This window comes from Staurois parvus, unplaced genomic scaffold (genome assembly GCF_062004578.1).
Source record: "Staurois parvus isolate SC_StPar_1 unplaced genomic scaffold, SC_StPar_1.0 ptg000401l, whole genome shotgun sequence".
Taxonomy (NCBI): domain Eukaryota; kingdom Metazoa; phylum Chordata; class Amphibia; order Anura; family Ranidae; genus Staurois; species Staurois parvus.
This window is the reverse complement of record NW_028318197.1, coordinates 2,193,454-2,209,803: the sequence shown is the minus strand read 5'-3', so window position 1 is coordinate 2,209,803 and position 16,350 is coordinate 2,193,454. Positions and strand designations below refer to the sequence as shown.

General features: G+C 43.6%; 1 protein-coding gene across 1 annotated transcript in view; it reads right to left on the bottom strand.

Annotated features, from left to right (window-relative positions):
• The window catches only part of MRPS5 (mitochondrial ribosomal protein S5), a 150,116-nt gene extending 142,127 nt beyond the window's left edge, over positions 1–7,989 (bottom strand). Inside the window, exon 1 of the mRNA XM_089686502.1 lies at positions 7,838–7,989. Coding sequence (XP_089542628.1) covers positions 7,838–7,886 — 49 coding nt within the window. The 5' untranslated portion in view covers positions 7,887–7,989. The remainder of the gene's footprint in view (positions 1–7,837) is intronic.
• Positions 7,990–16,350: the final 8,361 nt, after the last annotated feature.

Sequence of the window (16,350 nt, the reverse complement as noted above, 5' to 3'; positions counted from 1 at the left end):
TCGAAATTCAGCCGGTCTCCTCTAAACCAATTGATTTTTGATCCATCTATGATCAGCTTTATACTTTAAATAAACCAAATAGCCACCATACTATGCATCACAGACCTAGAATAAGTATGCAGATCTGGAAAGAAAGTGTAATGTTGCAAGTCCTTATCTGCATCCTTGTTTATATTTGGATTCAGTTGGTCTCTGTCTGCATCACTTCTAAGGCTCCATGCACACTGGACGTTTTAAGAACGCTGGTAACAGTAGTTGTGTAAAGTCACAATAAAAAAGTGAGTTTTTCAACGTTTTTGTATTAGCGTTTAGCCGTATTTTTTTTTTTAGGTTTTTTTTTTTTTTACAAAAAAAAAATAAAAATTTTTTTTTGGTTCAAAAAAAGTCCAAAAACGCTGGTTTGCCGTGATCTACCGCATTTTGCAGTGTTAGATCTTTTTTCAGCTAAAAAACTCCTCTAGAAACCCACTAGTTCTGGGCTTTTTTTCCAGCCAAAAAACACCCTTGCCAAAAAACACTGATTACAGTCTGTGTGCATGGACATATAGAATAACATGCTGGGGAGTTTACTGGCTGTAGAAAAAAAAAACATCAAAAGCCAAAAACAGCCACTGTAAAATGTCCACTGTACATGAGAACTAAAGGAAAACTACAGATAAAGGAATTATTAAAATTCCTGCAGCTACCCTCGCCTGACCTCATTTGAGCCTTACTTCACTACTTACTAAATTTGCTGCCTGACCGCATAGAAATTTTTATCAACAGCCATGGCAACCCTCCTATTCCAGCATTCTCCCTATTTAAAGTATACGTCCAGCTACAACTTGTCTTTTTATTTTTGGATGGTGTCAGGAAGGAATAAAATCCCTATCAAGTTTTTCCTGCTCATTGGGGCTTTATTCAAAAGATTCAACATCTTAATGCCCTGATGACAACGGTTTTGGCAATGGCAACACCAACAGACTTTTTTTTAATTTAATTTTTAACTAAGTAGAGGCGGGAAGGGGGGGTCATGGGGCAACCTGTCGATAGACAGGGGATGGGTAGATCGTGTCCCTTGGTTGCCGACCCCAGAACCTGGAGATGAAGGAGCACCATTTAGTGGAACCGATGGGCTGGATTTTCCACTCTGCAGCAGCTGCATGCCAGAAATGCCCGCTTTTCCTCCTCACCCTCCCACCAGCATTCAGCTGCAGCAGGGAGGAAAATACAGCCCATCAGTTCTACTCAATGCCACCCTCCACTCCAGGTTCCTCTTCTTTTTGTTGCCCAGCCACTTTATGCTCCATTGGACTCCCCTGCGGCGCTGCAGGGGATGTGTCAGGATGGAGAGCGTGGAAGAGGCCAGTAAATATGTCAAACTCCAATGATCTTCGATCTCATGTTGTTTAGGTAGATCTCCACCACTCAAAGGTTGTCTAACCCTGGAGTAGAGAAAAGCAAGAACCATGGTTAACGTTTTAATACTGTCTATTTCCCAGTAACTAATTTTCTCACTTCCTGCGTAATGAAACCATTGTCACTGGAATAGGCTGGGCATACACTATCACCATGGACTCAAACAAGAATGTGAACCATAGCTTAAACCAGACCTTCACCCATTCTAGCAAAGTCCTCTCTCCTGCCACCTACCCCCTCCTCCCTCTTATACATTTGCAGAAATAAAGGTTAAAAGTAAAAACTTTAATTACATTTTTTTTTCTTGCTAAATCCTCAGCTGGATGAGGATGACATTGCAGGCCCCGGTCCACATGACAACGCAGCAGATCTCTGCCAGGTCTCTGGTAAAGACCCATAGCGTGTGTGCTCATGGCAAACTCTTCCAAACTTCCTCCTGGGATTGAATATGGTAGACACATGCTGGAGGCCTCTGCCAGGGACCTGCCAGAGACTTGTGGCACATCTGCATATGCACAGGGGATCCGGTACATGTGCTCACATGCCACAGGGGTCTTTACCAGTTCCCATAGACCTGGCAGAGACTACCAATGTGTCTGCGCAAGAATCTCCATTAATGATGACAGTGCAGGAGAAGAGCAATGAAAAGAGAACGTTGGCTTCCTGTAAGACAATTCAGGACTCTACAGTCTACAATATTTTTCACTTTCAATAATTTTATTATTCTGTCAATATACACTTACCGACCTTACCTTTATTAGGTACACCTTAATTCTTCGTGGCATAGTTTGAACAAGGTGTTGGAAACATTCCTCAGAGATTTTGGCCCATATTGACATGAGTTATTGTTGCTTATCTTGAAACTAGTCTGTCCATTCTCCTCTGACATTCAACAAGGCATTTTCATCCACACCACTGATGCTTACTGGGTATTTTCTCTTTTTCGGACCATTCTCTGTAAACCCTAGAGATGGTTGTGCGTGAAAATCCCAGTAGATCAGCAGTTTTTGAAATTCGTCTGGCACCAACAACCATGCCACGTTCAAAGTCACTTAAATCCCCTTTCTTCCCCATTCTGATGCTCGGTTTGAACTTCAGCAAGTCATCTTCACATCTAGATGCCTAAATGCATTGAGTTACTGACATGTGATTGGCTGATTAGCAATTTGTGTTACCAAGCAATTGAATAGGTGTACCTAATAAAGTGGCTGGTGAGTGTAAGTAGTAACAGTAGGTAGTAACACATAAGAGTTAGGTCATGTTATCCAGAAGTATCCATTATCTAAAGATTGGAAGCCTAATAGCTTTTCACACAGAACGTGATCTGATACTAGAAGCTAAAAAATTTAATGTTTAAAAAAAAAAAAAAAAAGACAAAATCACAGCCGTACAGCAAATGATCCAATAGGAAACACAGACAGGAAAGAGAATGAAAAGTAAAAGAGATATAAATAGAAAAGGAAATAAGTGTTCTTATTCAACTGGTTGAAAAGCTTTATATGGGGTGAAGATTAATCAAGGAGGCTAATGAGTTTTAACATAATTAATCCAGGGATCCCTGAAGCTCTCAAATTGGTGTTGTTTATCTTTAATGAGCTGGCTAGTTTCCCCATGCATCATAATCCAATAAAATTTGGTTCTAGTTAAAAATAGAGATACAGACGGGGTTTTCCAAGCTCTTGCTTTTGTGATCTAAACCACTAAAAATATATACAAGATTAAGAAGTAAAGAAACTGTCTGGGGATGACCTGAACTGGGTCAATAAGTATGAATTGAGCGTCTAGGGACTTGTATTCCAGTAACGGTCCCTATTAAAGGATAAGTTCACCTTTCGTAACAGTTTACACCTGTGACAGCGTAAGGAAAGTGCTGCCGATAACCGGCAACTGAATTTACTTTGTGATCTGCTGTGTCATTGGACACAGCTGATCACATGGTAAAAGGCCACTTTGATTGACCTTTTACCTCATCACGACACAGCTATGAATGACAGCGCCGGGTGCACGCCGCTGGGGGTCGCATTCTGGGAGGATGTCCATGGACACCCTCCCAGAACTGGACAACCATGCTGTAGCCGTCTTTTGGTTACAGGAGACGTATGGCCACATCTCATTTGGCTCCTATGGATCACAGGAAAGCACTTCGTTCTGCACTCCTGTGATCTGTTTTTTCAGCTCACTCAGCCAGTCCATGCTCTGGAAGGATCCTGACTTTAAAGCCAGCCGCTCCTGCCCCCCTCCATAGTCTGGCGTTCCAGTGAGTGCTGGAGTGGCAGAGTGGAGAGCCGGTGACTGACAGGCTGAAGACCAAGAGCTAAGCAATCAGCAGTGTTTGATCACTCAGTTCTTGGTCTTAGAGGTGGCAGGGGGACAGATGCAGCTGGGATTAGTGGTGCAGGCATCTAGGCGAGTATGACTGTTAAAAGTTCAGGAATAAAAAAAAAAAAAGTTAAAAGGTTAACTCCATCTTTTACACCATGTTTCCCTCATATTTAGAAGGTAACATTTACCATACATGCATGCCGACCTGACCCTCCACTGTCCTCCAATTGCATGCAGGGTTTCTTATTCCCTGCGGCTGCTCTCACATTTGACTTTTGTACAGCTGTGCAAGCCTTCATCCATACAGTCATGTCATTCATTCACAGAGACCTGTGACAGACAGACTTGTAGTGTCAATAGAATACAAGTACAGTACTGCAGTCGTAGTCCATGGACACTTCCTCCAGATAAATAACTGGAAGTCCATACTATGGAATGGACAAAGAGCAAAGAAAAAAAAAAATGGGGGGGGGGTAGGGGGTAAAAAAAAAAGTCCAAAAAGGCCAGTTTGCGGTGTTTTACCACATTTTTACAGCTAAAAAACTCCTCTAAAAACCCACTAGTCCTGAGGTTTTTTTCCAGCCAAATAACAATGATTACAGTCTGTGTGTGCATGGACACATAGGATAACATGTTGGGGGGTTAAATGGCTGTAGAAAAAACGTCAAAAGCCAAAAACAGCAGCTGTAAAATCATCAACTGTGCAAGAGAACTCCTAGCACACCCTGCCAACAGATGTACATTGCAGTGCACCGCAACACACAGTAAAACACTACCATGCAATGTAGGGCACTGGATTCACAAGGCTGAAACGCAATATTGTGAACCCAGCCTAAAAGGCAACAAATAGTTAATTACAGTACTCATGAGAAGATGCAGAGTTTCATTTGAATTTTCATGCCTGACACTACAAAGTCAATTAATTTGAATGGTTATTCAAAAAGTGCACCCCTTCATCTAGCAACACAGTAGGACCCCATTTGTCAATGCATGGCAGCAGAACATTATTATTGATTTACACAGCACCAGCATTTTCTGGAATACGATACAACCCAAGGCTTATATAATACAGAAAATAAAAATGAAGTCAGTCTCCATTATAGCTAAATGTAGAAGCAGTGCCTGCACCTTAAAGCAGAGTTTCACCCAAAAGTGGAAGCTACACTTGTTTGCCCCCTCCTCCCCCCCTCCACTGCCATATTTGTCACCTTTTGGGGGGGGGGGGGCCAAATCCCTGATTTTGACAGGTTTCGCTGTGGCGAACTGAGCTGGAAGTTCAGCGCCCCCCCCCCCCCCTTTCCTTCCGCAGTCTCCTGGGAACCTTCACAGCTTGCAGAAGACTGCTGGACCAATCAGAATGCACAACGCAACCTGCGCATGCACAATGGGCACCCTGCTGTGAAGCAGCAAGCTGTCATGGCCTGGTGCCCACAGTTGAGATGCCGGCACCGGGCGGAGAAGGGACGGCACGGGTGAGCACGTTGCTGGACCCTGGGACAGGTGAGTGTGTTTATTAAAAGTCAGCGGCTACAGTTTTTGTAGCCGCTGAGCTGACTTTTAATAAAACACAAAAAAGGCTGGAACTCCGCTTTAAAGGAGAAGTTCACCTTTGGGAACATGTTACATGGTCCACCCATTTTTAGGGTGACCATGTAACATGTTCCCATAGCTACAGCCGTGCGTGCCACCCCCTCTCTCTGACAGATAATAATATGGGGAGAAGTCTCCCCATACTGTCAGATTTAAAGACAGCGCGGCTGTACGGGGCTCCGCCCACACAGCAGCATCATTCATTCATGGACTTCCCTGAATGAATGAACTGCAAGTTCCCGCAGCCTTTGCAGCTGTGGGCTTGTAGTTTTCAATGAACTGCCACGGTGGTAGTTCATTGAAGCTTCCTGTCAGAATATCTGCTTACTCGTACATCCCGTACAACAAGCAGATATTCTGACAGGTCTGCAGGAGACCTGCATGGCATCAGCGGTCTACTGTTCACTGGTGCAATGCTTTCCAGGCTCCTTTGGCCAAAAATAATAAATGCACATTTTTTTACCTGCAAAAAAAAAAAAAAATCGTGCATTTATTATTTTTGTCTAAAAGGTGAACTTAACCTTTAAACTCACAGCAAGGGGCCTCCTAGCACAATCCATGTAACGCTAGTCATGCACGGCTTATATTTCACTACAAAATAAAATTAAACCATGCAAATTGCATTAATTCACACAAAGCAGCAAACACAAAAGGAGGATATCCTCTCTCATCAACATACATATAAATATCTGGTGTTGGGCTAATAAATAAATCGATCACAGTGACATAAATAAAGAGTGTAAATAATCAAATAAATTCATCAAAATGATAAATTAATAAAAAAAATTCAATAATTCACATATGTATAACCGTGTACAATAAATAGACAATAAAGTGCTCCAATGTGAACCCCAATAACAAAAATATTGTGTGAAAGTCCCTTGAAGGAGATGAGAACAGACTCCCTTTATTATTATTATTATACAGGATTTATATAGCGCCAACAGTTTGCTCAGCATTTTATAATATAACGGGAGACAATACAGAAACAATACAGTTCAATACAAGAGGGATAGGAGGGCCCTGATCCTGGGAGCTTAAAATCTAAGAGTATAACAAGTGATCACAATTCTTCATTCCAGCTTGCATAAACACCCATGTGACTGAACACAACCGTGATCCCGATATCAGTGCATCCCCAGACCCTGCTATAGAGGACTGTCTGCTGGGTGAGGAGTCTCAGGGCTCGTTCACACTTCACTTTATTTCTAACTCTTGCCAAACGCCCCTATAGCGTTTAACAGGCGTTAGGGAAGCGTTTTTAACGCTCTTCAAACACTCCGAAAACACTCTATGCGCGGTTTTGAGGCGGTTGATAGGCATTTGTCAAGCATTAAAACCGTACCACAAACTCCTATAATGAAGTTAAATGGTATTAACGCTTCGCAACCGCTCTGCAAACGCCTGCCAGGCGTTTGCGGAGCGGCACCATAGACTTGAATGGGAGGCTTCAACTCCTCCTGACTAGACCCGAGGCATCAGTTTTGCCTCGACGCGACGCTAACGCTTCCGTGTGAACAGCACTGTGTGCTGCTACATGCGGAATTTTCATAGGCGTTTGAGAAACATTAAAAACGCTTCCTAAGTGCCTGTCTGACGTCTTCTGACAAAGCTAGTGTGAACATAGCATTAAAGTGGAGTCCTACTCACCCTGTCAAAAAATAAAAGTCAGCAGCTACAAAAACTGTAGCTGCTGATTTTTAAAAAACAGCCATTTACCTGTCCCTTGGTGTGTCCCTCGCAGCCCGTTTCACCGGCTGTCCTGTAATCCAGGAGGCTGGCATCTTCAGTGTGGGCACCTGGCTGCGATAGCTTGCAGCCTCACAGTCGGGTACCCACTGCGCATGCGCGAGTAGCACTGCACTGCATGAATGGTCCTGTAGTCTTCTGGGACCTGTCACGTGTCCCAAAAGTCTACAGGGAGGGAGGACACCTTCCATTTCTGATCGCCTAGGCGATTGGAACGGAAGTGGAAACGGGTACCTGTCAAAATCGGGTCCTGCCCCCCAAAGGTGCCAGTCCTTAATGGGGTGTGGGGGAGCAGTCCTTAAAGCGGAACTTCCCCTTTTGGGTGGAGCTCCACTTTAACTCTGATTCAGTACTACAGCCTCTGACAGCATCATCACATTTGACACTTCCTGGAGTGTCGGATGCCTGCTCCCCCTCACACACCACCATGGTTCCTCCTGTTGGCTCCTATGTTGTTGCAGGACTCGGACATGACATGGGGACCACAGCGGTACATGCCACCGCCATACACAGCGGAGGTCACACTCATCATCCACCATTGAGGGAAGGGTCCACAGTCTTCTATGGCAGTAAATCCTCTCTGGATTTTTTCTTTTAGAAGCAACAGAATCTATGTAACAGGAAGACATGTCTGCATTTTAACTGCACTGCTTAGTCCTGAGATATGGAAGTCTACATACTATCCTAATGCAAACACCGATCTCCACAGAGCCAATACAGATGCAAGACAGCCAGCTGTCAGTACACACAACCTTCCCCAATCAATGCCCGCTCTCACCTCTATATACAGAGCGGAGGACACCACTACACCATCTCACAGCCGCCATCTTTGCACAGGGAGGTCCACAGTTCAGCCTGTCTTATGACTCCACAATGTTCCGTCTTTTCCAGATATAAAACAGCTATCCAATCTGAGATTACATCAATACAATTTTTAAATATTCTGTAACAGACGCACAAAAAAGTATAAATAATGTAGTTGTGTATCTGTTTTAATAACGGCAATAGTTTAGACAGCTACAACCGGGGTCCTCATTTTGTCAGGACCCAGCGATCTTGACAGCAAGATTCAAGCGTGGACTAGCGTGTTCGAAAGTGCCGCAAACACGTGACGTAACCAGGAAGGGCAAGCGTTCACTGCGGCCATATTTAAAAAGGGCAAGTTCAGTCGTCCTAGCGCTCTTGACAGTGAGATTCATGCGTGCCCTAGCGTGTTCGAAAGTGCCGCAAGAACGTGAGGCAATCAGGAAGGAAGGGCAAGCGTTCACCATGGCCATATTTAAAAAGGGCAAGTTCAGTCGTCCCACTAATTTTGTGTTCCTTTTTTGTTAAGGCGCGGTGTTTGTAGTTAAAAAATAAAGCTTGTTCATTAATAGGGGTGCTAATTGGTTCTGAATATTCCTACTTGTAATCACAGCAGATAGGATTTGATAACGTATCATAAAACACTTTTAGGCTCCATGTACATGAGACGTTTAGAAAACTCTTCTGAACGATGGCAACTGACTGCTGGAAAACATAGGTTAAAAAACATCTGTTTAGCCGCGCTTGCATACCGCGTTTATGCGCGTTTGCGTTTAGAAGTGATTTTTAAAGACAACCTCAGGAGACCTTCCAAAATGCCCAGAATGCACTGAAAAACAGTAAAAATTAACTATTTCAGACATTTTGAGAGAAATAGAGCAGAAGCAGAGAGATCAGTATGTGTTGAGATTGCCTGTCTTTCCTGGTTGTATTCACTATGGATCCCATCATGAGCATAATGCGGCACGTTCTACCATTTTTTCCTTCACGCAAAACCTGGAACTGACTGCACTGGTGTACCAAGTCCATTTGAATACATGGAAAATGTTTTGTATGCATTTTTGATGATGGATATGGAACAGTTAAAAAACACTTCTAAACGCAAATGCTTATAAACGCAGTTAGCCGCGTTTACAAGCGTTTGGAATGCTGATAAAATCTACTCCTGAATGCAAGTTTGGTGCGTTCAAAAAAACGACTGTAAACTCAACTGCCTGTAAACGACTATGTGTACATGGACACATAGGAAAACATTAGGGAGAGTTCAGGGGCTGCTGAAAAACATGCAGAAAAGCTCCTGAACGTCAGTTTATCAGCTGCAGTGTACATGAGCCCTTAAAGGGAATTATATCTGGAGAAACATGGATTGTAGACCGCCTTTGTGCTTACATGAAGAACAGTGTTTTCCAACCAGTGTTCACTGTGCTATGTGAAATTCATTCCTTTTTCTTTGATTTGTTACTATAACCATACCTCCCAACTTTCTGAGATGTGATTGAGGGACACCTACTAACAAAAGTATATAGGTGTGAGATGGGGAAACAGCTCTCATTGTTTGAACACTGTTTGTGTGCAGTAAATTATGGTGTGGAGTAAATTGATGTTTTGACTGACATTCTGTGGTTTAGCCACAAGATGTTGCTGTTTTTCTAACACAGGCTCAGACTGCCTAGATATTTGTATATTCATGAAGAGGTGGGGTTTGTAGTGAACAGAAAGAGGAGACTGCAGCCATGTTTTGGACGATGCTGAATGCAGGAGCCATGTTCTGGAGAATGCCGAATGAAGGGGCCTTGTGAGCTGCAGCTGGGTGAAGTTGATGAGATTGCTGCCAGGAAGCTGATGAGAGCCGAGGAACAACGCAGCATACACTACAATATCGCAGGTCTGTTGGAGAGACATTTTTTCTGTTCAGAGTCACCAGCCGATGCAAAGCAGACCCGGGTTGGTAAGATCGTGCACGCACCTCATTTCAGTGTTGGCGCCTTTAGACTGAATCCAGGCCTATAGTTAGTTAGTTAGGGTCTCTGTTTGTGTCAGGCCACAAGTGTTGTTACTGATTATTGGAAGGACTCCACAGCTTAACGTGACATTTCACATTGGAGAGCTGATAAAATCCTACAAACTCAAGTCAGACTGGCATTTTGCTCAGAAGGAATACTCAGGCACGTGCTACAGGACCAGTTATGGGAGGGGGAATACTGTAGATTTGTGTAAGATTGTAAGCTGTCATGCTGCACCGCAGTCTAGCCCATACCGTACACCCATACACTGATTCCTGCTCTTTTAGGGTAATAACAGGTAAGGTGTGGCAGCTTATTTGTGCTCGCCAGTAGGTAAATTACTTCACTGTCTACCTTCATCCATCAGAAGGTGCCGTGCTGTGCAGCACAAGGGTCTCAGCCTTTGGGCTGGGTGTATGTAAATTTATTGTATGTTTCCAGCATTTGTGGTTGTGTTTATTTGCCACATCTAAGTAAAATTCTGTTGTGGCAAAAGCTGGTGTTGAGGTTGCTTTCCTCGTTCGTGACTTTACTGTATCCTGGGGAGCCCACCCCGGTACACGGCTTACATAGGCATAGGATACCCCCCCCTTAAAGGAGAATTTTTCAAAATAAATGTTAGGTTAAACCGACAAGAGCATTTTTACCACTACTATTCCTTTTTATTGGCTTTTTAAGCTTACAAATGCAACAATTTAGAAACGGGATGAAAGGTTGAGCACTGGGAAATACTATTTGATAGCCAAGTAGCGCATTTTTATATACAACTATATAGATCAGACCAAAATGAGGGACAAGTGAGGTGAAAGGAGGGACTATGGTAGCACCCCTTTAAACTGTAACACTTCTAGCAGTCTGTGTTTGTAAAAGCAAGGTTTTCAGCTCATCTTCCCCTCCCTTATTTCCTGTGAATAATGTGTACCAGCTCTTAACTGGGATCCTTATCTGTAGCTGCTGTCCAAGGTTATTCTGTAGAGTTTAAGAAGACTTTTGAGTGTATAGAAGTGGAAGAAGGAATGTATGTATTGTTACGTAATTGTTGGGATATACGGTTGTAAGAAGTTTTCTATAACTCACTCAGCTTTGCAGGCTTGTGCCCGGCTGTGTCAAAACAGAGCTGTTTTTAATAAATCATTTGTTTTCCTCAAGTCTGTGTTCGGAGTTCTCTGGTTTGCCAAAATCGCTACTACAGGACAGGGGACTTTGTTCCGAATGAGGGACAGTCCCATGAAATCATGGACAGTTGGGAGCTGTGCTATAACTTCAACCCACCTCATGCTACTTTACCCGTAGATGTAGGTAATACATTTTAGCAGGAGTTCCTCAAGAAGAACTCCAAGAATTGCAGAACTTTAACAAAATGCTGGTTTATATGGCGTTAAAGCAGTGTTTCAGTTGAATAAAAAAAATAATAAAAGTCAGCAGCTACAAAAACTGTGGCTGCTGACTTTTAAAATACAGATACAGCTGGTTTCACCGGCCGTCTTCTCTCCCTGGTGCTGACACCTTCAGTGTGGGCACCCGGCGGTGACAGCTTGCAGCTTCACAGCCGGGTGTCCACTGCGCATGCGCGAGTAGCACTGTGCTTTGTGAATGGTCCCGTAGTCTTCTGAGACCTGTCCCGTGTCCCAAAAGACTACAGGGAGGGAGAGGGGGAGGACAACTTCCGATTGCCTTAGGCAATCACACCGGAAGTGGGAGTGGGTACCTGTCAAATTCAGGTACCCGCTCCCCTCACCCTGCTCCCCAAAGGTGTCAATCATTAAAGTGATACTAAACCCAGGACCCTGCATTCACTCTATCTGGTCTACCACAGTACACAGAACATGGAAATGCAATTATTTTAATAGATATAAACTGCTAAATACCTTTTCTCATCATTAGTATATAGCAGTCTTGTGGCTTCAGCAGAGCACTGGTTAAAGCTTGTAGGAGGAGTTTTCGTTCTGCTCTAGGAGGATGTGAAACCTCTGACCCTCTCTCTGGACAGTGCTGATTGGCCCTGTGCTGATCACATGCACCCTCTCAAGAAAAAGAAAAAAAAAAAAAACCTCTCTAGCAGTACACACCAAACTGTGCATGTAACCATAGGTTCAGTCTGTATCAGGTGGAAATTTCAACAAGAGGAGGGACAGAGAAGAAAGGATCAACAGCATTTTTACACAATGCAGAGGATTAACCTCTTAGGTTCCACAGTGAGTAGAACAAGCATGCAAGCATGCTTTACTTCATATACAGACTGATTTTTACTGTTGTGGGTTTAGTAACACTTTAATGGGGAGTGGGGGACAACGGTTTAAAGCAAAACTTCCCATTTTGGGTGGATCTCCGCTTTAAGGCCTGGTTTCTCACCAATGCAGTTTGCATTTTGCAGTGCATTTTGTGGTGTGTTATTTCACGTGCCTTTTGATGCATTTTTTATGCGTTTTTGTGGGCCAATTTACATGCTGGGCAGATTAAAAACGCAAAACACATAAAAATGTACTACATGCGTTTTCTGCAGCATCTCCATTGAAGTTGATTAAACCGAAAAGGAAAATTGTAAAAGCTGTAGTGCGTTTCTGTAAGAAGCACTAAAAAACGCATTGGTGTGAACCAGGTCTAAGTCCAACAAGGTGTATGCCACCTTGTGTACTCATTTTATTATTATTATTGTTATACAGGATTTATATAGCACCAACAGTTTGCTCAGCGCCAGGGGCGGACTGACCATTTAGTCACTTAGGCACTGCCTGTGGGCCCGGGGTCAGTAGGGGGCCCCATGAGATGTCCCTGGTACCTTTCATAGGCTTTTTTGGGTGTGGTGTGAGTGTGGGAGAGGACACGGGCCCCATTATTTCCTATTGCCCGGGGGCCCCATAAGTTGTCAGTCCGCCCCTGCTCAGCACTTTACAATATAAAAGGGAGACAATACAGCAACAATACAGTTCAATATAAGAGGGTTTGGAGGGCCCTGCTCCTTGGATCTTACAATCTAAGAGGGAGGGGCTGGTGGTACAAAAGGTAATAACTGTGGGGGATGGGTTGGTAGGAGGAATAGAAGATTCTGTTATTAGCTGAAGGCAGGATAGGCTTCCCTGAAGAGATAGGTTTTCAGAGATCGCCTAAAACTGGGCAGAGTAGGCGATAGTCTGATAGATTGGGGTAGAGAGTTCCAGAGGATGGGGGAGGCTCTGGGGAAGTCCTGGAGATGAGCATGGGAGGAGGAGACAAGGGAGCTAGAGAGCAGGAGGTCATGCAAGGTTATTTACTAGCTATTTTTACTGATTGCTGGGGAAAAGCTATCACTATACTCCTATATACTATACTGATGCACTGACAGAAAAGAAGTGCTCTACTACACAGTATGCACTCTGCCCGCCCCTTCCGCTCCGCTGTCCATTCACAGAATGGGCTCACATAATACATAGCCTCCTGTAACTCGGCAAAAGGAAAGGAGGAGCAGGCAGATCGGCTGTGAAAGATTGCAGCTGCAGGATCGGACACCTGACATTTCAGTGTTGGAGCTCCAGAAATATCACAATAGCTGTACTCCTGGGACTCAGTAAAAATGTAAATAGTAAATAAAAGAGATTCCATGAGGTGGGTTACACCTCATTGGACTTAACCCCTTACATGCAAGAACAAGTGCTGCAATTCCTGGAGTTCCTCTTTGAAAATGATTTCTGTCATTGGTCTAGGGCTAAAAGGTCATGAAAGGCCGATGCAGAGATGAGATGAGTTCAGGTTTTGCAGCAAAGTCACATGCCACATACTTTTTCTAGCCAATTTAGATTAGTCCATAATTCTGTCAGCCTAGGCTTCCCTTAAAGTGAACTTGTACTTTGCTCATACAGTGCAAAACAACAGGTTCACTTTAATTCTGGCCGCTTCCCTTTGCTGTCCCAGTACTCTGGCTTCTGATAACTAAAAAAGGAAGCCCGGTGTAAGTTCCAAGTTACGACTTGTAGCAGAGCTGAGAATTTTCACTATCCCCTTATGGAACATTGGTAGTTGGTTGAGCAAACAATCAGCAAGCAGGGATGAAGTTCTGACAAGGCACCACTCAGGATTGGGTTATGATAGAACCAGGGGCGGACTGACAACTCATGGGACCCCCGGGCAATAGGGATCATGGGGACCCTGTGTCCTTGCCCAAACTCAAAAAAGCCTATGAAAAAGGTACCAGGGGCATCTCATGGGGCCCCCTACTGACCCTGGGCCCTCGGGCAGTGCCCGAGTTTCCAAATGGTCAGTCCGCCCCTGGATAGAACAATCCTGATAGAATAATCCAAGTACCCTTCAATAACAAATAAAAAAAATGGAAATATTATGTATATTACTTGCGATATATAGACAAAAATGTCACACTGTTCCTCTAAAAATCAATAAATCAAATATGCACAAAGAATGCTAATCTAAAAAAAACATTAATGCACAAATGCTTGCAACCAATTGTGACAATCATACAACATATGAAAAATATAAGTCCATTCTACCCAGAATACTTTGATCTGTGATGCCAGATACTTATTACCATGTAAGTGTCCATACAATGTGATCAGTCCTCCAAACATAACATAAACATGCTTGAATAAGTGCTCCAAATCCCAGTGCTGCAAATATCCACCTCTAAGTGCAGTGCTTGCTCATCTAAAAAAAAAATAAATCGGTCATACAGCGCTTAGGTGAATATCGTTCTGTGGATCATCCTCTGGCTCTTTGCAGCCACTTCCACATGTGGCCCCTTTAACCACTTGCCCACTGGCCATTTTTAACCCCTTCCTGCCCAGGCCATTATTCAGCTTTCAGTGCTGATGTACTATGAATGACAATTGCGCGGTCATGCAACACTGTACCCATATGAAATTATCATAATTTTTTTCAGAAATACAGTGAGGAACAGAAGTATTTGAACACCCTGTGATTTTGCAAGTTCTCCCACTTAGAAATCATGGAGGGGGGTCTGAAATTCACATTGTAGGTGCATTCCCACTCTGAGGGACAGAATTAAAAAAACAATTCAGGAAATCACATTGTATGATTTCTAAAGAATTTATTTGTCTTGCACTGCTGAACATAAGTATTTGAACACCTGAGAAAATCAGTGTTAATATTTGGTACAGAAGCCTTTGTTGAAAAGGCTGGAAAGGGCTACGGGCAATTGGCAAGGAGCTTGGTGAAAATAGATCAACTGTTGGAACAATTGTTAGAAAATGGAAGAGGCTAAAGACGACTGTCAGTCTCCCTGGGACTGGGGCTCCATGCAAGATCTCACCTCGTGGGGTATCACTGATGATAAGAAAGGTGAGGAATCAGCCCAGAACTACAAGGGAGGAGCTGGTCAATGACATGAAGAGAGCTAGGACCACAGTTTCAAAGGTCACTGTCGGTAGAACGATACGCCGTCATGGCTTCAAATCATGCATTGCACGGAAGGTTCCCCTGCTCAAGTCATCACATGTCCAGGCCCGTCTGAAGTTTGCCAATGACCATCTGGATGATCCAGAGGAGGCATGGGAGAAAGTCGTGTGGTCAGATGAGACCAAAGTAGAACTTTTTGGTCTAAACTTCACTTGTCGTGTTTGGAGGAACAAGAAGGATGAGTTGCATCCCAAGAACACCATCCCTACTGTGAAGCATGGGGGTGGTAACATCATGCTTGGGGGTGCTTTTCTGCGAAGGGGACAGGACGACTGCACTGTATTAAGTAGAGGATGAATGGGGCCATTTATTGTGAGATTTTGAGAAACAACCTCCTTCCCTCAGTCAGAGCATTGAAAATGGGTCGTGGCTGGGTCTTCCAACATGACAACGACCCGAAGCACACAGCCAGGATAACCAAGGAGTGGCTCCGTAAGAAGCATATCAAGGTTCTGGAGTGGCCTAGCCAGTCTCCAGACCTAAATCCAATAGAACATCTTTGGAGGGAGCTGAAACTCCATGTTGCTCAGCGACAGCCCCGAAACCTGACAGATCTAGAGGAGATCTGTGTGGAGGAGTGGGCCAAAATCCCTGTTGCAGTGTGTGCAAACCTGGTCAAGAACTACAGGAAACGTTTTACCTCTGTAATTGTAAACAAAGGCTTCTGTACCAAATATTAACACGGATTTTCTCAGGTGTTCAAATACTTATGTTCAGCAGTGCAAGACAAATTCTTTAAAAATCATACAATGTGATTTCCTGAATTTTTTTAAATTCTGTCTCTTAGAGTGGGAATGCACCTACAATGTGAATTTCAGACCCCTCCACGATTTGTGGGAGAATGTGCAAAATCGCAGGGTGTTCAAATACTTCTGTTCCTCACTGTATAGCTTTCTTTTGGTGGTGTTTAATCACCATTGGGGTTTTTATTTTTTGCACTATAAATGAAAAAAGACCGAAAACTTTGAGAAGTTTTTTCTTTGTTTCTTTTAAACATTTTGCAAACAGGTACTTTTTCTCCACTGATGTGCGTTGATGAGGCGGCACTGATAGGCAGCACTGATGGGCACTGATAGGCTAC